The sequence below is a fragment of the Uloborus diversus genome, chromosome 4, assembly GCF_026930045.1.
Source record: "Uloborus diversus isolate 005 chromosome 4, Udiv.v.3.1, whole genome shotgun sequence".
Classification (NCBI taxonomy): domain Eukaryota; kingdom Metazoa; phylum Arthropoda; class Arachnida; order Araneae; family Uloboridae; genus Uloborus; species Uloborus diversus.
The window spans coordinates 138,020,217-138,044,780 of NC_072734.1; the positions used below are offsets into that span (position 1 = coordinate 138,020,217).

At 34.7% G+C, this 24,564-nt stretch overlaps 1 protein-coding gene across 1 annotated transcript in view; it reads right to left on the reverse strand.

Moving 5' to 3' along the window:
• Nucleotides 1-4,475: 4,475 nt before the first annotated feature.
• LOC129220857 (uncharacterized) overlaps nucleotides 4,476-24,564 on the reverse strand; it is a 38,663-nt gene continuing 18,574 nt past the window's right edge. The window contains exons 7-9 of the mRNA XM_054855288.1: nucleotides 23,530-23,611; nucleotides 19,456-19,641; nucleotides 4,476-10,369 (exon numbers count right to left, since the gene is read on the reverse strand). Of these exons, the coding sequence (XP_054711263.1) occupies nucleotides 10,197-10,369; nucleotides 19,456-19,641; nucleotides 23,530-23,611 (441 nt within the window). The 3' untranslated portion in view covers nucleotides 4,476-10,196. The remainder of the gene's footprint in view (nucleotides 10,370-19,455; nucleotides 19,642-23,529; nucleotides 23,612-24,564) is intronic.

The window sequence follows — 24,564 nt, forward strand, 5'->3', positions numbered from 1 at the left end:
ATGACATATTTATTGTCATCAAAATATCACTGAATTTATAAAATTTTGTATCCATACGCTTTTATTAATACAATTATACAGTTTTTTCCTCAATATTCTTTATAGACACTGGTTTAATGCCTTAACTTGGAACAGTGTCCCAAGTGTGGAACATATTTGCAATTTCTCAAATTTATGAATAAATAAGTTCAACTGAATTAGTTGGGTGCAAATGAATTTGCTCAAAAGAGACACAGCTACATAGTCGAGATGAATTGTGAAACGAATTCAAACTAATGCTGCTCAGTTAGGGTAGGTAACCAAAATTATGTCCATACTTAAAAATTGCATATTTTTTTGAAATTTTCAAATTTATAAAAATAACCCATAAAACTGATACATCAAAGTTCAACTCGCATAGCTTCACAAGAAAACTATTAATTTATTCTGTAACACAGCGTTTCTTAAATAAATTGTGTTCCGTGGAACACCAGGGTTCCACGGAGCTCTCTCAGGGATTCCATGAGACTTGAATGTTATCTTTTCACCCATTTCAAAACTTAAAAAATAGATAAAAATAATGCCTTTTCAAACTTAAAAATTAATTCCTTTTTCCTTTCGTATACTAATCTGAGCATTATTACTCAGCACTTCTCACCTCATGGCTTCAAAAGAAACCTAAAAATGCGTTTTGAAAACTTAAGTTTTGAGAAAAATACCGGCTGAAGCTGTTGACTTCCGAACATCACGACAGTTTAATAGTGACTTCAATGTTAAAAAAGTTTCGGGAGGGCATCCCAAACTCCCTTCCCTATAACATTACAAAATATTGCCTAAAATTGTTTTTTACGTCAGTTTCAAATTTTCTGCTTTTCATGCTAGCTATACTCTCTCAGTGTTTATGACGGCAGTTTAAAGGAGAATTTCAATATTTAACGAGTAAGGACCAGTTTAAGAAGCAGTACTCGGTCGTGATAAGCACAAAAGTCATATCTGTACTTTTTAACAAAACTGAGTTATTGTCACGACGTGGTTCCCAACTTATTTTACCTACGTACAATGCTTTGGGATTATTTGTGGATGAGAAATATTTTTAAAAAAGTCCTGGAAAAGTGGAACTTTAATCAAATGTTCGTAAAACTTTGAAAAGCAATTTCTTATTTTGAGCTCGGCTGCAGATACGACTTTTGTGCATAGCACGGCAGTACTAGTCAAGAGTGCCTAAATGTTCTAGCTCTGTGTGATTCTAATGTCAACACACAGTGACAACAAAGTCAGATTTATAATTAACTAAAAAATTTAAAACTTTTTCGGTGTAAATTTATGTGAAATATTGACACAATTGTTGGTAAAACACATTACTTATTCTTTTACTAATGAGAAAATAAATGAATCGTGTAACTCATGCATAAATTCTGAGGTCATTTATTTTTTTAAAAAATACTCAGAATCACAAATAGGAGTGTATTGGTATTTTACAATAACAAATAATAATTAACAGTTGTCAATAATTAGGCTGCTTTATAATGAATTCCATTTAATTAGCAATTTAATGACAAATGCAGTAAACTCCCGATTATCGGTGGTCGTTTTATCCGCAATTCGAACTATCCGCGGGTCTTTTCACTATTTTTTTTAGAATGGTCATTAAATGTTTTTTAAACCTATTATTGTGTTACTGTTCGTTTTTCGCTTTTACATATATATCTGTGGTAAAATTATATAAACAAATCAAAGTTTCAATTTACATTACTTTGGACCCATAACAATATCGTCATTTTTCTTCAGGAATTCACTAGCACCCAAAACTTGACCTGTAGCGAGGTACAGACAGACATTTCTTTATTTATATTGAGCTTTTGAATTGAATTTTTCAGTGAATCCAAGTGTGAATCCAAATGGATTCGTATTCACAGATGTGAATCAGAAATGATTTGGATTCATAGGTCTGAATCTGAATAGATTCGGATTCATAGGTATGAATCCGAATTTTGTATTCGGATTCACACTTGCAAATATGAATCTATTCGAATTCACACTTGTGAATACGAATGTATTCGTATTCGGATTGACACGTTTAGGTACTGTGAATCAAATTCGGATTTGGATTTACGAATACGAATCTGCCCATCTCTGGGACAGATCATGCCTTGTTAACTTGGCTTTTGAACTTCAAGAATCCAGAAGGCCAGATAGCCAGGTGGATACAGTGGCTCCAGGAATATGACATGGAGATCAAGCACCGAAAAGGGTTGTCTCAAGGTAATGCAGACGCTTTATCAAGGAGACCCTGTCCTGAGAACTGCAATTATTGTTTCCGAATCGAGAAACAGTATGGAACGACTAGCCCTACTGCCTATCAGGTGACAGTGACTCCAACATCATCAGAACCTGATCCATGGAGTGATGACCAAGTTCGAAAAGATCAACTTGAAGACCCCGACATAAAACCAATTTTGGAGTTCATGGAAAGTGACAGTCGACGCCCTAGCTGGCAGGACGTTTCCATCTTCAGTCCCGCAACAAAAAGATACTGGGCTTTATGGAACTCACTCCATTTACGGAACGGCGTACTGTACCGAAAATGGGAATCTGATGACGGCAAAACATCTAGGTGGCAGTTACTACTTCCCCGATCAAGGATTTCAGATGTTCTGAAAGAAATACATAGTAGTGCGACTGGAGGACATTTTGGTGTCTTGAAAACCTTCAATAAAGTTCGGGAGCACTTCTTCTGGAGCAAGGCGAAGGATGACGTTGAGAAGTGGTGCCATTCTTGTGACGCCTGTGCTGCTCGTAAAGGACCGAAGAAAAGAAGCAGAGGGAAGCTACATCTGTACAACGTTGGAGCTCTTTTCGAACGAATTGGGATCGACATCCTGGGTCCTCTACCAAGAACTGCTGATGGGAACAAATACATTCTTTTGTTCCCATCGACTATTCCACCAAATGGCCCGAAGCGTATCCCATTCCAGATCAAGAAGCAGACCACCATAGCAGAGACTCTAGTCCAACATTGGATCTCGAGATATGGAACACCTTTGCAGATTCATTCCGATCAAGGGAGGAATTTCATCTCTGCTGTGTTTAAGGGTCTATGTCAAATTTTCGGAATTGAGAAAACTAGGTCAACACCACTACACCCAAAATCGGACGACATGGTGGAGAGATTTAACCGCACAATCCTGAATAATCTCTCGCTTATGGTATCCAGAAATCAACTGGATTGGGACAAGAAGCTACCTTTGTTCCTGCTGGCCTACCGCAGTGCTGTCCTCGAGACTACCGGATTTGCCCCATCTCAGATGCTCTTCGGACGAGAGCTTCGGCTACCTTGTGATCTCGTCTTCGGTCATCCTCCGGATGCGCCTTCATCGCCTGAGGAGTACATCCAGGATCTCCAGGCCCGGTTGGAAGACGTTCATTACTTCGCACGAGAGAGAATCAACATCGCGGCGGAGAAGATGAAGACCCGATACGACACAAGGTCTACTGGACATGAATTCAACAAAGGCGACAAGGTTTGGTTATGGAATCCTATCCGACGGAAAGGTCTTTCACCCAAATTGCAGTCGCATTGGGATGGACCCTACGAAGTCCCTAACCGACTGAATGACGTCGTAGTGAGGATCCAAAAATCACCTAATGCAAAACCTAGGGTTGTACATCATGATCGGTTAGCCCCGTACTATGGCCATAGTTCATGAGTATTACGTAAACAACCATGGTTGATAACATAAAAGTTGTAGATAATTTTTTTGCTTTTAATGTTTAGTAATATTTCTTGTTATTATTGTGTTTCCTATGCATTATTGTTTATTATTTAATGTGTGTATTTGTGAACTTGTGATAGAAGTTTGGCACCCTTTCTGGGGATTGTACTGCCCGGGACGTGCAGTCCTTAGGAAGGGGGCAATGTTACGAATTCTGTAAATAGTAACTATTGTAGTAACGTGACCTGTAAATAGTTTCCCGTAATGAATATACAACCCCTTTACATTCGACTAAAGTATACGACCCCCCCCCTATTTCCTTTTTTGTTCATTGATAAAATTTGATAACGGTCTACTATTTTCGAGAAGCGTTTGGAATCTTGTGAAATATTTGAGAGATTTCTTTCGATGTTTATAAAAGCGTCCCGCATGATGGAAAGTTAGTTTCGATTGAGAATTTGTACTGAGAGTGTATTAGCTCTGTTTATTGCGAGGCATTTCGCTGTGTTGTTTTCGTATTTGGAAGTAAATACGTGTGTAACCGTTGAGTTTACGGTGTTGAGTGATACTTGTTTAATTGATGAAGATTAATTTAGCAGTTGGTAACGATTTCTCCTGTACATAGTGTAAATAAAGCTCCTGTGTTTTTATCAAGAACTGTGTCGTCCTTTCAAGAAAGTTGGAAGTCTCGCCGGATTCGTTACAATAATAAACAAAATAATAATCTGAAAAAAAAACCTCAAGCAAATATTTTTGTAACATTTATTTCAATAAATTTTCCGTGGTATATATTAAAGTGCTACATTAAACATTTTTTTAAATGAATAACAAGATTTGAAATTGGGACCTGAATCAATAAATATTGAAAATGCAAATTGTCTTTTCAGAACACAATTGTAAAGTTTTGTTAAATAAAACAAATACATATATATTTTAAAGATTATGTAACATTTCTATTACAAGTTTAAGAGTATTTATAGCAGTAAAAAATAACATTTTTTCATCACAACATATTAGTCATACATAGAATTATTTTCAGCAATATAAATTTCAAGATTTTTACCTTAATCAAGAAAGAAAAAAAAAAAAAAAAAGGTTCCTTTAGTGTGGAATAATAAATAAAACTAATAATAAAAAGAAAACATCAATTTATAATTTATCTATTTAAATGAGCCTGAATGTCTTAGCCAGGCTGGTCATTTTAGTGAGTTAGGACAGGGCAATTGTCCTCCTCATTGGCTTTTAGCTATACACTCACATTGTATGTATAAGTATATGTGTAAATACTAATGTTGAGTGCATAAATTTTACCTCTCTCCTTCAACAAAGTCAAAATAACGGACCTGATACTTGTAATAAAAGAATGCATGAATAATGTGTATAATTTATATTACATAATTACAAGTTTTTTTTTTTTTTTTTTTTTTTTTTTTTTTTAACTTTGTAATGAGTCAACACAGTTTGAAAAATTAAGAAATGTTACATTAAAAATTAAATAACTATAATATATGCTTAGTTTATATTCTCATTTAATAATTCAAAAAGCATGGCATTTTACACTTACTGCACACCATTGAATATAACAATACATTTCTAATAGGTAATGATAGTTTGGTGAGTACACACTTTTTGTCAAATATAATTTTTTTAGAACATAAAACAGACAAGTTATTTATTTATAAGTAGGATAGTTCTTGACAAGTTATTTAATGTAAATTATCTAGGATTCAGTGCCCTTTTTGTGTGTGTGTTTCTCTATTAAAAAAATAACTTTACCATTGTGAATAGTATATTATTTAAATCAAAAGGTTAAAATACAGAATTAAAATTAAAAAAAGAATAACTACGAAATAATTTAATTAACACTTAAAAATTTTTAATATTAAAAAATATATAGATGGTGGTGATAAGAAGAACAAAAAAATTGTTGGTTGAATTTAAAAAGTGTATAACAGTTACAAAAATGCATGTTTTTGCACATTAACTAATTTTCATTGATCATGAAATAAAATCTAAGTGTTTACTGAAGTTTTAAACTATTAGAATAATATGAATATTTTAAAATAAACTCATGTTTAAACAGCATATGTAATACAAATATGAGGACCAGCAAAAGGTTCTGGGTCCAGCTAGACTGGTCCTCATCAATTTATTAATCTCAATGAACATCAAAAGCCCTCTTACAACTATTCACCCCATTGCTAGTAACAGTGGCCTTCAGTAAACTACTCCAAATGCCTACAACCCTGTTTTTCTAACTTAAAGATTATCTTGTAGTTTGAATATCTTAAAATAATGGTCTTTTCCCTTACCATTTGTGCAAAAATTTAGCCCACCAACAAATCCTCCATTTTAATGAACTTAGACAACTGGACTTCATGACCACTCTTACTCTCCTTTGCTCAAGATTATACATATTAAGCATTCTAGGCCTCGAATCATAGTCTAAATTCGAAAATCGTTTTGCTAAGCCAGTAGCTCTCTTTTGAACTCTTTCCAATAAGTCAATATCTTTTTTAAGATGAGGAGACCAAAACAGTACAGCATGCTCCAAATGAGGGCAGAACTAACTTCTGTATAAAGGTAGAACTTCCTTAGAAGTAAGTAAAATAGATCTATAGGGGGGGGGGGACCAACATTCTGTTGGTTTTGTTACTTGCTGTACTGAAGTGCTGACTAAGCTTAAAGCCTTGACTAATTAAGACATGCAGATCAACACTTCTTTCTTTTTTGGTAATAATGGATGCCTGTAAATGACAGCTTATATGCCATTCTTCCATGACTTAAATGTAAATAACAAGCCATTCCATACCAGTCACTTAATACTTTCCAACATTTAAAAGCAAACCCCACTTAACTGCCCTCTTAGAAATTTGATCTAAATCCTCTTGAAGCTTTTTCCCTTGATCTTCACTGTCAACTATCCCCATTACTTTGACATCAACAGGAAAAATATTAATGTTTCCAGAGAGACTTTCACTAACATCATTAAGAAAAATAATAAACTAACATCATTAAGAAAAATAATAAACAACAATGGCTCCAAAACTGAACCTTGTGGAACCCCACTCAAAATGTAAGTCCACAGAGAATAATTACCCCTAACAGCTTCTCTTTGTTTCCTCCCATAAGCCAATTTCTAACCCAAATTAAAGTTTTCTCATCTATTCTAATACAAACCAGTTTGCTTGGCAGAGCAACATGTGATACTTTATCGGAAGCTTTTAAAAAGTCAATGTAAACAGTATCTACACACTTTTTGTTATCTAAAGCCATTGTAACCTTATCATACAAATACAATAAATTGGTTACACAGGATCTTCCTTTACTAAAACCATACTGCAAACCCAACAGCAGACCATTATTATCCAGAAAGTTAATCAACTGATGTAGCATTTGCAAAAAAAAAAAATACAAAATTCAGTTATAAGAGTATTTACAGATTTCTAATATTTATATTATTATGTATATTCATCATTTCTCATATGTATTCATTATTACAGTTCTACAGCTTTAGAACACTGAAAAAGGGGGATTTCCCTTTTTTTTTTTTTGCTTAAAAAATTATTTTACTTATGTCAACTATATCAGGACTGTCACTAGCTTTTGCAGTAATTGTGGGCAGAACTTAAAGGTTTCTTTTAAAGGAAGATAAAATTGATAGAAATTAAAATTTCAAAGGGTTGTTTTTTTTTAAATTAAATACCTAATTTTCAAATTCAGAACTTAATTACAAAAATAAGAAAAATAGTCAGAATTTATTCACAAACGATATTAATATTGACCCATTAGCTATTTTTATTTATTATTAGACATTACAGTTGCTTTCTTAAATTTTATAAGTGTAATTAATTCATCACATTCAAGCTTTTTATACATTGCTAAATTTTCTTGCACAAAATTTTTCATTTATGTCTAAGTAAACACATTTACTAAACATTAAATCTATGATCTTTTTGAAGTTGATTTTTTTTCTATTGTTTGTAACAATAGGACATTGGAAAGAAGAAAAAAATATTAGAATTACACTTCAAATTTAAAGAAATTATCGGCTCTACATAATTTTTTTTTTTTTTTTTTTTGGCTCATTTTTGATCAAAAAATGAATCTAAGCAGCAATTATAACCCTTTCAGATTCAGCTTATTGTAGTAAAAGACTCCATCAAGTGCAGGATACAAGGTAATTGCCCCCCTTGCCCAAGCTTAATGGCAACCCTCTGCTGCATAGCAAAATTCAGACAATTATAATTTTTTATACTTAGTATTACATTGCATTATATTTTTTCAAGCATTTTGTGAGAAAAATATCATAGTGTTTACATAATGAGTGTAATTATGAATGTTTAGTACAATACGTAACCTGATAGGAGCAGAACTACTGCCATCCTCCCTTCTTAAAATAATAATCAGCATTTAAATAATGCTTATATTCTTAGTTAATAATATTGTCCAATTTAAAAAAATACTTGAAACAATATTTAAATCATTATTGTTACATTTTTTTCATTGTTTTCAAAACATTTACATTATTTTTTAGATTCAATAGTACACTAGTACACTGAAAAGGTAAGATTTTTAAAAATATATGATGAAACCCTTTTTATACAGACTTCTTCTAATGCAGATCTTACATATAACTTATTTAAGACAAAATAAGATTTATCTGAAAAATGTAAGAATTGTTTGAACAAAACAGCAATTTATCATTTTATTGCAAGACAAAATATGTGGATACATGACTCTTAATAACACAAATTTTTGTAAACATCTACTTAGTTTTTTTTTTTTTACCGATATGTTACATAAGTTTTCATTTGTTTATATGTACAGTGGACTCACGCTCAATGTGAGTTTTCTCGAGTAGCGAATTTTAGAGTTAATATGAATTCCTGCTCTGCAATACGAACGTTCTCAAAAGGGAATCACAGGGCATAAGTATGTGCTTTGTTATTGTCTACTAAATATTGGTTTCCTGAATGGACTTTCATCCCTTTAGATCACTGAAAGCGGAAGTTCCCACACTGTACTTGTCTAAACATTGCTCTGTTAGTGTAAACAAATACCTCTCCGAATTTTCCAAGCATATCTTTTTTTAAAATTCTAAATGAGAAAGTTAATTTAACATAGTGGCACCTAAGCGCAGTGCTTCACCTTAAGCTAGAGGAGAGTAAGTTTCTTACAATTAAAGAAAAAGTAAAGATCCTCAATGTGCAGGAGAAGACTGATAACATTATGATCACCTGCACAGTGCTAACCATCATCATCTTCATTTTTTAATTATAATTACTATTACTCTATCAACTGCACAGTAGTATAATAGTGCTGCATTATTAATATTGCTTACTGTATGTACAGTAGAACACTTTATGTCCCTCTCTTTCATTGATTTTGGCGTCATAACAGTATTTTATATTGAATAACACAGGTTGTTTTATTGCAGTACAAATTCAGTTCTTAGTGTAGAAAATGTCCACAGATACTTAAGGATTAGTTTAAAACAGTTTGAGTGGTGTTTACAATTGTCTAAAATAAATTTATGTTTATGCAAAAGTCGTATAAATACTTTTTTCACACTGCAAAATTTCAACTCATGAAAGGGTTCTTGGAATGTATCCCTCGCGTAAGTGGAGACTCCACTGTATAAAAAGTTTTGTACTGAATAGTTTTATATTTTAGTATGTTGTACTTTAAAAAAAAAAATAAGTTCAAGACTTTTTAAAAATCATTTCTTTTTCTTCGATACCACCATTTATATTACTGTTTTTGAATTTTCAATAGATAAAATTATGTGTTTTGTCTTTATTGTGATGTTAAAATTCTGTAAGTAAATATACAAGCAATATTAAGGATGCAGTAGTCTCACCTCTTGTTTATTTTTATATCCTGAAGCACAGAACATCTGAATCAAGCATAGAAGCATTGGAGACCTTTATCTCTTGTCTAGACAACACTTGGTACCAACTGATCTGTATAAGAGGGTTTCACTGCTCAAATTTTTTTTATTGAATATGTAGATATGTATTATAAACACACAACCTTCCCATGGAGGTTGACTCACTCATTCCTAAGCTAATTAGAGATTGTATTCGGAAAACCACAGATTGAAAGCTGGAAAAAAAATTCGTTTGATTCGTTGAGTTGTCATGTTACTAAATGTAAAACAAATTCAAGCACATATATTCTTAGTTATAGAATGCATCACGGGGAAAAATGGGTATGAAATTTGAAAAGACAGGTTCAGAAATAAGTGTTTTAAAATAAAAGTTCGAAGTTCTTTTAGTTTTAGAATTGTACTTGATTTACAACAGTAAAACCAGTACACAGTTATTTTGGAAATGCATGACAAAGTCACCTCAAAGCTACTTAGTTCAGAAAAATTCACATCTTGATACTATAAAGGATTCAATTTTTTTCACCACAAATTTTTTCCAATAAAGGATCTCATTAAGGCCAACATAAGTAATTCACACATCATCAGTTTCACTTTCCAGAAGAAATAGTAGTCTATTGCATTGAGTTGTAGTCAGGTTTTGCTGCACGGTAAGCTCGATGAACTGAAAATCCAACCAAAATCAGCAACGTAATCAAGGCCAAAGTGCTTCCAACAGCAAGGGGAATTGTTTCATTGACAGCAAATATATCCGGGCCTTCCAGAATAACTTGAGTGCAGCGGTTCTCTGAAAGTAATTTAACAGTATGGCATTTGTTTGAAAAAGTAAAGGAGAATAATCAAAATATGAACAATTATATTAATACATCCTTTCACAAAAAAGTCAAACCTTTGTCCCGACATGACGGATCATATATTTCATTAAAAAGTAATAATATTAAAGGGTAATGACAAAATTTTTTGCTTAAGAAATCATGTATAAGTTTAATTTATTAAGCAGAAAAAATTTGTTCATTGATATTTTAAAGTATTATTTTTAATGAAATCTAGAGAGGCGTCACATACAGTTTTCCATGCAATGGCACTAAAATACATTCACAATAATTTACAAGTTCATTTAACTAGTTGAAAAGCATTCTAGTTGATTTTTAGATTGTATGAAGAGAGCATTAGATCAGATTTCCCATACAGAGCTTGTTTATCCTGAATATAGCTTTTTTTTTTTTTCCTATTTCAGTATGAGAGCAAAGTGTGAATCACAACTTCATGAGTCCAATTAAAAGATTATTCACATATCAGAATGTAATTAAGTTGAGTAGTTACAAACCTCACAATAGAATTTGATGATGACTCAACTTTTGGGACTTATTTTTAGGGCGAGATTTCTTGTAAAAGGGTGCAATTCTCGGGTTCTCCCGCACTATCCGGAACCTTGATCTACACAATGTTTTCAGGTTATGTTACATCAATTTGTATTTCTAAACTTTGCTTGATGCACTAACAACTGCAAACTTTCGGGTTCATTTTTGACACAAAATTCCACTCTGACATATCAGCTTTTGAATCATCATGATGAAAGCAAATTGAAAGCAACTTGCTATTATTTCAGTTTTAACTCCCATGCAGGGGTTCTTTACCCAGCTAATTGCATCTAAAACATGAACAGTTTTGAAGAATTTGCTACAAGTTTTAGCATTTTTCAAAGAAGTGGGTTTCATCAACTATATAAACGTAACAAACTTTCAAATGTTGAAAAATTTTATTCTTGAAATTTAATTTTTTAATCCTGCAATGATTTGAACAAAAAAAAAAAAAAAAAAGGATACATCAGGCTAAATGCTTTTCAAAGTAGTGTATCCACCATAGATCTTTAAAAGGGATAGATAGGCCTTTCTCCTACAGCGCAGCGTATTTCGGCCGGAGAAAGTGGGGTCATCATGATTCTGCCGAGAATCACGTGATCAAGGGACATCGTGTCTCCCTCTTCTCGGGAGGCAGAGAAAAACAGTGCGAAGCGTCGTTAAAAGCCTAGGATTGTCTGAAGATTTTCATTATACTTATGGGAGAAATCTCTATATGTGTGAATCTGAGATTTTCTAGCGAAAGAGGGTTTGATAAATGCGATGCTGGTGCCAATTTTATTAAAAAAATAAAGACATAGTGAACTTTCTGAGTAACAGAAATCTTTCTTTCTGCTAAAGACAAAAAAAGTCCCCTGCGGAGTCAAAATTAAGAATATTTTAAGCAATTTATTGAAGATGCCGAGCATTATATTAAATCACTAAAAACAAGCGATGGAAAATTAGTTATAGTATGTCCTCGAAAAACTGGATTTTTAAGTTTCCTAATTTCTATGAAAAGTGTGCTGGGAGCATATGAAAAGTATGTAGGTGCCCGAATTCCAGTTCTAAACTGCGTAATGACTTATAAGCTTACTCAGGATCACCTTGAAACTTTTTTCAGTGCGATCAGGTTGTGAGGGGGGATTCAACAATAATCGTCGGACAATTTCGAAGTGCGAAAAAAAGGTTATTCAGTCATACGGAAATTAAGGAGTTCAGTTCTTTAAATTGCGCTGATTTTGACAACCTTCAAATGCTGAGATTAAATTTGAAGCGTAACAAAAATGCTTTGAAAGAAAGCCTTTTCTTCCGATTCCTCTTACGACGATTTGGAAAATTCAGAAATCATCTCAATTAACATGACGCAGTATATTAATGATGTTTCTGACTACGCTGGATTTTTTGTCCGGCAAGTGCACTCTGTTGTGAACTGCGACGACTGCAACGCAGTCTTAACTACAATAAACCAAAAAATAGGCATAATAAAATTTAAGAATTTTGAGACACATTCAAGTATGATAACTTATTGCAAGATTGCAACCATTGAAATATGTACATTTGTGAAGAACAATTGAGCGAGAATGTGAAAAAGTTTTGGGAATAAAACACAAAAATATAATGTTACTCATGAAGCCACAAGAGTTATGAGAAAAATTTCTAATTCCGTTTTTCTAAGTTTAAATAAGCATATGTTGGAAACAGAAGCAGCAGATTTTCTCGTTAACAAGTTTATAAAATTAATCGTTACTAAATATTGAAGCGTTAGAATGTATCGCCCAGTCAATTCAAACAATGAAAATAATTCACAAAGACCAATAAGTAGGAAAGTGACAAAATTAATATTGTTGGGGGACAATAATCACTAGTTTTCTTCACCCTCGAGTTTAAACTGTCAAAATTATCATATCCTGTAGGACGAAAAAAAAAAAAAAGAAAAGAAAAATTGGGGAGGGGGCGGAAGTCAACTGACCATTCATGTAGTTTATAATTGCAAATGAATTTATTTTCTGAGTACTTAAAAAAAAAAAAAACACTGAAGTTGCTTAAAAATCAGAAACAAACCAAAGTTAATTGTTTGGCTAATAGAGTGTTGGTGCGAAACGCATGCAAATCTTAGAATATTATTTAATTGAGTTAATTGATATTCGATACTATTTACATTTGTATTTCTAATTGGTTTATGGTTTTAGATCGGGTTTTATGTTAAATTGTTGCACTGACTTCAAAAGTTGTGGGAAAAAGCATGCATTGAAACCATTTATCTGTATTTGAAAAATTTGATTGAAATAAAAGAAAATTTATAAGGTCAATTTTTGTTTAAGATTTTTGAAGACGTCTATTTCTACTCAGTATTTAAAGCACTTGAAAAAAAGTTTAAATTGCTTGTGCGTCTGCTTCAAAAGTTATGATTGGGAAAATATCTAATGGACCATTCCATGAAAAAGCTGTCATTTTGTCCCGCATTTCATTAAAAAGTAATAACTTAAAAAGTAAGAAAGGACATTTTTTGCAAAAGTACAACAAATACATTTGCGATTTCTTAATGAAAAAAAATTGTTACCTTTTTTTAATTATTACTTTTAGTGAAAAATATGAGGTGTTACGTGAGAGACAGAGTGTTCCCTTTTTCTTTAATAATGGGTTAAATGCTTTAATTTAACCTATATTAACCCTATTTTTACTACACAAGCATGAAAGTGCCAGCTTGGAAAGAAAGCTGAATCCAATGTGGATTGAAAATTAATGCAATGAGAACAAGCCCATTTAGAATTAGACACAAATCAAGATATAATGAAATTCATTAAAAATATTAGTAAAAATGCACAATAAAATTAATGAGATGTTAAAAATTACCAATGATTTTAAAATAACAAAATTAAAGGAGGAAATAAGTAACTTACGGGATTAAATATTAAAATGAGATGATTAAAGGTAGCATATGCTGAAAAAGTTTTCAATTTTCGAAAGAAACGAAATACTTGCAGGATGCAAAAAGATTGACCTTTTTTAACACGGCATGCCATTTTCAATGCTGCACATGTTCAATGTTGGCACACTTCCAAAAAAAATTCAATTTTCGCTTATATGAGATAGAAATAATAAACATTCACTTAAACTATGATGACTAGTTTTCAAAGTTATCCATTTACGGTCACGATTTTTCAAGATTTAGATTAATCTCAAAAACAGCCATAAAACTGTGGTGGACCCAACAATATAAACTTTAGCTTTCTGCTAAAAAACGAACTTTCACTTCCACCAAGAAATACTAACTTTCACTTCCACTCAGCAATGCGGCAGAAAAACAGCCGCCATTGATGTGTCAGTAGCAGTTCCTCTTCGAGCATGTTTGCTTGTGTCATGTCCCTGCGCTCGTGCAGAGCGGCTGGTTGATTAGTTATGTTCGCGTTTACTATTTAATTTGTTTTTAACGTTTTAGCATTTACTAGTTCTTAATAAATGTGTTTTAATGTTTAACTAAGAATGTTCGTTGTCTCTTGAGATAGTGTTCCCCGCCTGAAAATGCTCTACACACAACCATCAAATTGATAAGTAAAGTCACAACCAAAGAAGCGACTAAAGTGGCGACCTGTGGGGTACACAAAGTGGTGACCCCGGAAAGTGGTTATGACCCGTAGTTGTAAAACGTGCTATGTCAACGATGTCTGAGCTGGGTAGGTTTTCCCCAACAGCATTTTCGTATTTTGAAGGAAATGGTCTTTAATTTCAGCGATTGTATAACACCTTTGAAACGACTAGCATTCAAATCTTGCTTGGTTTACTTGTTTTGGGAACTGCCTACTGTATTTATGTGTAACGCAATTTTTATCAATACTGTTTTACATTTTAATATTATTGTGTGCTCAATGGTAGATTGTAGTGGTTAGTGTATAAAATTTTGTCATTTAATGTATTTGAACTTAAATTTTTTTATCATTGCTAATTCAAGTTTAATATGATAACTCCTTCAGTAAACGATAATTCAAATGCGGAAAGTCAAGTTTCTCATGCGTCTGTAAAACCTCCACCCTCTTGGAAAACACACCCAAATCTATGGTTTCTTAGTTTGGAAGCTCAATTTGCTTTAGCTCATGTTACCGCGGACGGAACAAAATTCAATTATGTTGCGGCAGCTATAGACTCAGATATTTTAAGTTCTGTTAGTGATATAACTGCAAGACCACCAGCTACCAATAGATATGACACTTTAAAAAAACAGTTAATTGACTTGCATTCAGAAAGTGAATTTTCAAAAATAAGAACTCTATTACAAGGATTAGAACTGGGGGATCAGCGGCCGTCACAATTGCTCATGCGTACTCTTGGACTCTTGGTGGTGATTCAGTAGGTGAGCCTTCATTGAAATCCTTTTGGTTAGGAAGATTGCCTAGCAGTACACAATCGATATTGGCTGCTTTAAATGAGGATTTGACACAACTTGCATCAATTGATGCTTGTGGCGTTAAATCATGAATTTTAACAGCAATTTGCATGTGTCCTTGCCTCCACAGAATATTGCACTTCAAGTGCAAATTGATCAGCTAACTCAACAAGTTCAACAGCTGACTTCCGTAGTTAATGATAGGATGACACGAAGAGATAGTGAGCATAATAGATACCCTAGGAATCATGAAAATTACCGCCGTCGTAGTAGCTCACGAAATTGGTCGTACAAGGAGCCTGAAAATGGTATTTGCTTTTATCATGTGAATTTTGGTGATAAAGCTAGAAAGTGCAATTTTCCTTGCTCATTTCGCAATCAGAGAAACTCCTAGGGCGGTCACTTACTGGCCAAAATGTTGATCGCCAAATAAATCGAATTTTGATGGCAGATTCTAAATCAAAACTTTCATTTTTAATTGATACTGGTGCAGATATTTCAGTCCTGCCCAAAGTTTATGCTCCAAACTCTGAACCACAACAGGATTTAACATTATATGCCGCCAATGGCACGAAAACCGCGACTTATGAAACTAAACGCATGGTACTCGATCTCAATTTACGACGCTAATTTACATGGTCTTTCATTGTTGCTGATGTTAAACAACCTATTATCGGGGTAGATTTTCTCAGATATTTTAACTTGCTTGTCGATGCCAAACATTATAGAGTTATAGACGCTAATACAAAAATTATGTCAAATGGAAAAATTTCTATGCTCACTTCCCCTGAATCAAGTCTTTCAATACTTATTGGGAATGGTGCTTTTGACAAAATTCTTAATGATTACCCTGAACTCATAAACCCATCACAACCTGTAAATCCCTCCGATTCTCATAAAGTGTATCATTTTATTGAAATCAAAGGTCCGCCAGTATATTCAAAGTCAAGAAGACTAGATCCTAATATTCTCAAAGCTGTTAAAAAATAATTTAAGTATTTATTTTCCCAGGGCATAATCCGCCCATCTAAAAGCCCTAGGGCAAGCTCCTTGCATGTTGTAAAAAAATCAAATGGGGAGTATCGACCCTGTGGTGACTACCGTTGTTTTAATTCTATAACAGTACCAGATCGATATCCTGTCCCTCACATTCAGGGCTGTACTCAATCTTTGCACGGGAAATCAATTTTTTTTCTACTTTAGACAGCCAGGGCATATCACCAGATCGCCATAAACCTTCCTGATATACAAAAAACTGCAGTTACTACACCTTTTGGTTTGCTCGAATACACCTCTATGCCCTTTGGGTTACGAAACTCAGGACAAACTTTTCAGAGACATATACATCAGGTTTTATCCAATATTTATTTTTGCATTCCATACTTTGATGATATATTGATTGCTTCTTCATCAGAGGATGAACACATCAAACATTTGCATGAGGTATTGTCCCGCTTAAACCAGCACGGGTTAAAATTAAATCCTGATAAATGCAACCTTGGCAGGACTTCCATAAAATTTCTTGGTTGCCTCATAACTGCTGAAGGTGTGAAACCACTTCCTGATAAAGTCGAAACAATAAATAAATTTCCAAAACCTCAAACTATTTCTGAGTTAAGACGATTTCTAGCAATGCTCAATTTCTACAGGCGGTTCCTGCCTAAAGCTGCAGAAATCCAAGCTCCCTTAATGAAGTTCTGAAATATTCCCAAAAAAAAAACCATAAACGTCCTGTACCTTAAACTGATATTTCTAATCTTGCTTTCGAAAAATGTAAATCTCAATTAATTGAAGCTACAACTTTGACTTATTACATTCCTGATTGTCCACTGGCTCTTATGGTTGATGCATCAGATTTCTCAGTAGGAGCTGCTTTGAACTCTCAGACACCTGAGGGTTCTAAACCCCTAGCATTCTTTTCTCATAAATTGTCAAGTGCAGAGAGGAAGTATATCACTTACGATACAGAGCTTCTTGCCATATATTCCGCGGTAGATCATTTTCAACATTTACTTGAAGGCCAAATTTTTACCATATATACAGACCATCACTCCTTAACTTTTGCCTTTTCAAAAAAACCTGACAATTTTTACCCCTAGTCAGCTCAGACATCTAGACTTTATCACACAATTTTCAACTGATATTCAGCACATCGCCGGGGACAAAAATGTTGTCACCGATACATTATCCAGGATAAATAATATTTGCAGTTCTTTAGTGGACTTGGTGGAAATTTCTGATGCACAAAATACCGACCCAGAACTCCAGAAAATTCTTTTATCTGAAAATACATATATCTGTCTTCAACCAATGAATCTAACTCCATCCCGGAAAATCTACTGCTGTGTGGCTACAGGAGAAATATGACCATTCGTGCCAAAAGACCACCGCAAGCGAGTCTTCGATGTTCTACATAACCTTTCCCACCCTGGAGTTAATGCCACCAAAAAGTTAATCAAATCATGATTCGTATGGCCGAGTATGTCAAAGGACATTTCGGAATGGGCAAAAACATGTTTACAGGGCCAGGAGTCTAAAGTGATCAAACACACGCACAGCCCAATCCAACAGTTCCAGTTACCTCGCCAAAGGTTCCAACATGTTCATCTAGACATCATTGGACCCCTTCCACCATCTCATGGTTACCAGTACTTGCTCACCTGTATTTACAGATGTACAAGATGGCCTGAAGCCATCCCTATAGTGGACATGACCATAGTGACTGTCGCAAACGCATTTATTTTCCATTGGATAGCTAGATTCGGAGTGCCCTCTATGGTGAACACCGATCAAGGCTGGCAGTTCCAGAGCAACCTGTTCTCCATACTTAACAAGGTCCTAGGAGCTTAACAGGGAGTTACCACCCTTCTGGGATCGAGTTGGTTGAGCGCTTCCACAGAACCCTGAAACAAGGACTCCGCTGCCATAAAGGAAAATGGATTCGTGCTCTACCCCTAGTTCTATTAGGAATTCGAGCAACAGCAAAGGAAGATCTGCAGTGCACCTGCACAGAACTAGTTTATGGTGCTCCTCTCCGATTACCAGCAGAATACTTAGAAGAACCAACAATCAATATTGAACCCCACGATTTTCTACAACAGTTTCGTCAATCCATGCAGTCATTAAAATCTACTCCTACTGCTTCCCATGACAAAAGATCAACATTCATTCATCCTTCTCTAAGTAAAGCCACCCACGTATTTGTTTGTGTTGATGGTGTTAAAAAATCTCTTCAACCTCCATATAATGGACCCTACCTGGTAATGCAACATACAGACAAGACCTTCAGCCTAAATATCAACGGTAAACCTTCCGTAATCAATATCGACCGACTCAAGCCCGCCTTTCTGCTCAATTACGAACCAGACCGTTCACCTCCACATCCACCACCAGATCCAGCTCACCAGTCTGTTCAACCCTTCCAGCAACCTAAAGCACCTGTTACAATAACTCGTTCCGGACGACGAGTGAGATTCAACACAAGATATTCGTAGCCCTCAGTGCCTTTGGCACTTGGGGCGGGGGGGGGGGGGGGGGAGTACTGTGGTGGATTCAACAATATAAACTTTAGTTTTCTGCTAAAAAACGAACTTTCACTTCCACCAAGAAATACTAACTTTCACTTCCACTCAGCAATGCAGCAGAAAAACAGCCGCCATTGATGTGTCAGTAGCAGTTCCTCTCCGCGCGTGTTAGCTTGTGTCGCGTCCCTGCTCTCGTGCAGAGCGGCTGATTGATTAGTTATGTTCGCATTTACTATTTAATTGGTTCTTAACGTTTTAGCATTTACCAGTTCTTAATAAAATTGTTTTAATGTTTAACCAAGAATGTTCGTCGTCTCTTGAGATAGTGTTCTCCGCCTGAAAGTGCTCTACACGCAACCATCAAATTGATAAGTAAAGTCACAACCAAAGAAGCGACTAAAGTGGCGACCGGTGGGGTACACCAAAGTTTTGACCCCGCAAAACCTTTAAAAATAGCGGATTTCTGCGAAAATGCAGAAGACTTCCATTCTTGGTAACAGGAAAGTTCTGTAAAAATCTGAAGAGACAATAATCAGGTGAGACAAGAATGGGTGAACATAGTGGGCAAGGTGAATTTTTTTATCTCAGCCTAATAATTTTGAAGAATTCATGCAAAAATACATACCTTCACTGAATTTGTTATCTTCAACTTGATAAGGCTGCAGCTGTATTTCACTCAATTTAACAGTAGCTACTTGTTTTTTATCTTCATTGTAGAGCAGCACAGTTTCATGCCCTGGGCAGAAATAAGACCGGCCCATTGGTGTTTCAAACAGGCTCAAATCTTTGCTCGTAGCAGTCATGTTTCTATCTTAAGGGAGCAAAATAGATACAATACTTTTTTTTTTTTTAATTAACTAAAAAAGTCAAGCTTCAAATGGATAATATAACAGCACTCTAGAATTTAATGCAATTTAAGTATTGGTGTACCGTATATACTCGCGTATAGGTCGATCTCGCGTATAAGTCGACCCCCCTTTTTCAGAGAAAAAATCCAGAAAAAATCTAAAACCCGCGTATAAGTCGACCCCCATACTTTCCAAAAACATCGCGAATTATTTTCAAAGAAATTTCAAAATAATGAACATATTTATTTACAAATAAAATAGGAATTAAGTAGGAAAACATTTCTAAAAGCCTTCGAACTCGGATTCCGAGTCGGACGCAAAAAAAAAGTTCATTAAAGTCCGCTTCCGTCATCACCGCGTCATCGTATGCATCGGCGGCTGCAGAATCGTCAATGATATCACAACCTCAATGATCACAACCAGGAAGCAGAAGTGCGCACGTGCTTTGAAAAGATATGATTAAGCAAGTATGTTGCCACTCTTAAAACAAAAAGTATAGCAGTTAATTATTTGAATGGCGTGACTGTTGACGATAAGTATTTTCATACGGTTCACGATATTTGTTAATCGCCGATTTGATCCTTAATAAAGAGGAATAAAATTATCTTTATTCCTCTTTATTATGTGTATTATTTAGGTTTTTTTATTTATTATTTTTGAATAAGTTTACTTTTTCACAAGATCAACTTATAAGCAACTACCTGTAACCGCACATCAGCATTTCTCGTAGCTTCCCAGCTCTTGTTGATCGGAAAAAAAATTTCTCAAAATTTGACCCGCGTATAAGTCGACCCCCCTTCCTTTGATCTCATTTTTTGGACAAAATTTCTCGACTTATACGAGAGTATATACGGTATTTTAAAAAAATCCAATATGTAGCAAATTTTTTAAATATAATAATTTATCACAAAACAAGTAGTATACATAGTTGTAAAAAAATTGAACTAATTAAAATAATACTTGAACTAATTAAATAACAAGTTGAAATATAAACATTACTAAGAATATACCTTAATTACACTTGCTTTTACAGTAAAATCTCTGTTGATTGAGAAAACAAAATATTAATAAATGTGCACTGTTTTTAATTTTTTGCAGCAGGAAACGAAAATAGAAATATAAAACAAAAAAGTCAAGCATAAATAATAAAAACATTTTGAAGTATAAAATAAAATACCTTTTGATTAATTTCATCCATTTGGAAAACATGAACAGGAATACAAATCTGCGGGTTTCAAATAAACAAAACTAAAGCAAAAGTAAAAGACCGAATGAAAACAAATGAAACATGCAAACATCAGAACCAAAATAATAAAACATAATTTGCTTTGAATGCCATTTGAAGAATAACCAGTAATTTCAAAATATATATGTATGTGTGTGTATATATATATATATATATATATATATATATATACACACACAGTCCAGTCACATTAATGTGACCATCTGTCAGAAGCCAGAATAATCACCTTTCGCAGAGCGGACTGCTGCGAGATGTGCAGGAAGAGAGTCACTTAGGTCCCTGAAGGTGTTCTCTGGGATGTTGAGCCATGCCGACTCTAATGCCAAGGCCAGCTGCGCTAGATTACGCGGTTGAGGCGCGAATAACTCGAACGAGATGGTCCCACAGATGCTCGATTGGGTTTAAGTCAGGTGAGTTTGCTGGCCAGGGGAGGACGGTAAACTCATCCTGGTGCTCTTCGAACCACGCTCGTACACTGGCAGCTGTATGGCACCTCGCATTGTCCTGCTGGAAGATGCCATCATCCTGAGGAAAAGCAATGGGCATGTAGGGGTGGACATGGTCCGCAAGGACAGATGCGTACCTGTTTTGATCCATCGTGCCTTCCACAATGATCAGTGAACCCAGAGAATGCCAGGAAAACATTCCCCAGACCATAATGCTCCCGCCTCCAGCTCGGACCGTTCCGGCAATGGTTGCAGGGTGGTTCCTTTCACAGGTTTCACGCCTTATACACCAACGTCCATCTGTCCGATGGAGCATAAAACGAGATTCATCTGAAAATGCTACCTGTCGCCACTCAGTGGACGTCCAGCTGCTGTACTGGCGTGCAAATTCTAGCCTTCGTCGTCGATGAACAGCAGTCAGCATAGGTGCACGAACCAGGCGTCTGCTTCGGAGGCCCAGACGCAGCAATGTTCGCTGAATAGCAGTTTGGGAGACACTTTGGTAGCCCTTTGGTTAATTTTGGTGGTCAGTTGCTCAACGGTAGTCCGTCTATCTGCCCGAACGCATCTCCGCAACCGTCGTTCGCCTCTGTCATCTATGGCCTGTGGTGCACCACATTTGCCACGTCGCTGATTTTGGACAGTCCCATTTTGCCATGCACAGTACACTTTTACCACGGCGGCACGAGAACAGTTCACAAACTCGGCCGTTTCGGAAATGCTTCCACCCTTGGCCCGAAAGCCAATGATCATGCCCTTTTGGATGTTGGATAAATCGCTTCGTTTCTGCATTACGCCAACGATTGAAATGTTTTCCGAAGCCCTCACACACCCTTTATATACGCTCAACTGCACTGTGCTGCCACCTGCCTTCTGTGATTGGTTATTTAACTCTGATGTGGAAAGTACATGGTGGTCACATTAATGAGACTGGACTGTGTATATATATATATTTAACTGAAAGCAAACCAAGTTCTTAATGAAAATTTTTTCAAAACTACGTACTGAAAAATTAAACCAAATAATAAATTCAGCAATACACTTCAATATTTATATGCAAGACAAATTTTGGGCTTTTATGGATAAGTTCAAGGCACCAAGACAAAAAATAGAAACTGAATAATTGCTCAGATTGCTCTGATGAAAACTGGATTTGCCATAAGGGAAATCTCCCCCCCCCCCCCCCATGACAATTCCTGAGCATCAAAGAACCTCTGTGCCAAATTTGGCAAAAATCCAACGTAGAAACATATACATAATCAAATAAACCTTCATCTTTATATATCATTGCCTCAAAGCAACAGTAGGATATCTTACTGTTATTCTTTGGATAAGATGTCTCACTATTGCTTTGAGGCGACATTATCTAGATTTTATCCTTCAAATGTTTAAATTGTTTCAATTGAGGAAAAAGTAAAAATCTCAGAATTTTTGAAAATATGTAATCAAAACATGCTATATTGTAAAATGTTGAAAATATCAATGCAAAAGAATGTTAACTCTTAGCTTTTGTTCCAATTGCTTATTATTATTTATCAAAACCTCTGTGACTCAACATTTTATTCTGTCCCCTAAAATTTGAGATAGCTAGGTTCGACAGTACTTAAGACCTTTTTTATCCAAGATATAAAATATAAAAAAAATAAAAAAAAAAAAAATACATTAGTAAAAAATATGTGTACTTCAAATATTCATGTAAATCAATATCCTAACTATAAAATACTATCATTTGATTATCTTCACATTGCAGTTTTAATATTCAATTCATACTAAACAATAAAGTATGGAATATTTTTAAAACAATGCACTTGAAATATCTGTACCTCAGAGTCAGAAAGACGCAAAATCCACAAAAATGCGATTTTCCGTTTATTAGTGCATTGCATGTAGAATTCTATTCCGCATGGAGCCATGTGAACTTAATTCTAAAAAAAAAATTCCTTTTCAATTTTTTACCAGGGTTATAAGAGTGCGCATCCCCTCCTTTGCATGCATCAGAAAAAAGTTTTTCCTTTCTCCTGTAAAATTATCATAATGTGACTTACGTCCTTCTGGCTCTGAGATACAGATCTATGAAAATGTCAAGGTGAGTCATCATTAAGAAAAAAAAGGAAAATTATTATTTCACAAAATTAGTGAATGATCGCAAATAAGCTTACGATTGTTAGATCCATCAAACAGTTTATTAGATGTGTCATAGTTCAGTTGTATGGAAGTCACAGCCCAACTATCTTCGGATGTCTGAAAACACATTTGATAGATATTTGATTGGTGAAATACATAAATATTGGACAAAAGACACGCAGACATAGTTGTAATTCTTTTCAAAAAGTTGGACAAGGAAAGGCAAAAGATGACCATTTTTTCAAAAGTTTTTGAAACATATTTGAAAAAAAAAATCGTGGATTTCAAGGTAACTGGCTCTTTTATTTATTTATTTTTTTTTTTTTTTTGAAACTGAAAAATTACAACTATTATACTGAGTTGCCAACAAAGTAAGCCTTTTATCATTAGATAACGCTAATTGAATAATTCAGTTTGTTCATGAGACAGTTAACCCTTCAAAACAATATTTTGTTTCAAATCAAGGCACATTTTTTTTTTTTAAGTCCAATAATTTACTTAAGTACTTCTTTCATTAAAAAAAAAAAAGCTTCTAAACCATTTTCACAGTTAAGTTTTCTTTACAAAAAGAACTTTCTACAAACATATACTGACAGCCCGGTTACCACATAAAGAGACTGTAGCTTTGTTTTTGTTATGGACTTATTAGTCTGGAATAGCCAATGATCGAGATAGAGGTAGGTGTCCTCTTATTGAAACTGAGATAACCTTGAAACTGGTAGCTAAAAGTAATTTAGCACACTAGAGAGAGCCTGCAAGCAATGGTGTGACTTCTTTAATAATAATAAAGCTGAAAGTCTCTCTGTCTGGATGTCCAGAGGATGTCTGGATTTCTGTGGCGTGCATAGCGCCTAGACCGTTCGGCCGATTTTCATGAAATTTGGAACAAAGTTAGTTTGTAGCATGGGGGTGTGCACCTCGAAGCGATTTTTTGAAAATTCGATGCGATTCCTTTTCTATTCCAATTTTAAGAACAAAACTATCATAAGATGGACGAGTAAATTACGAAACTATCATAACGTGGAACCGTAACATGGGCACAAGCCAATTGGCGAGATACGAAATTATCA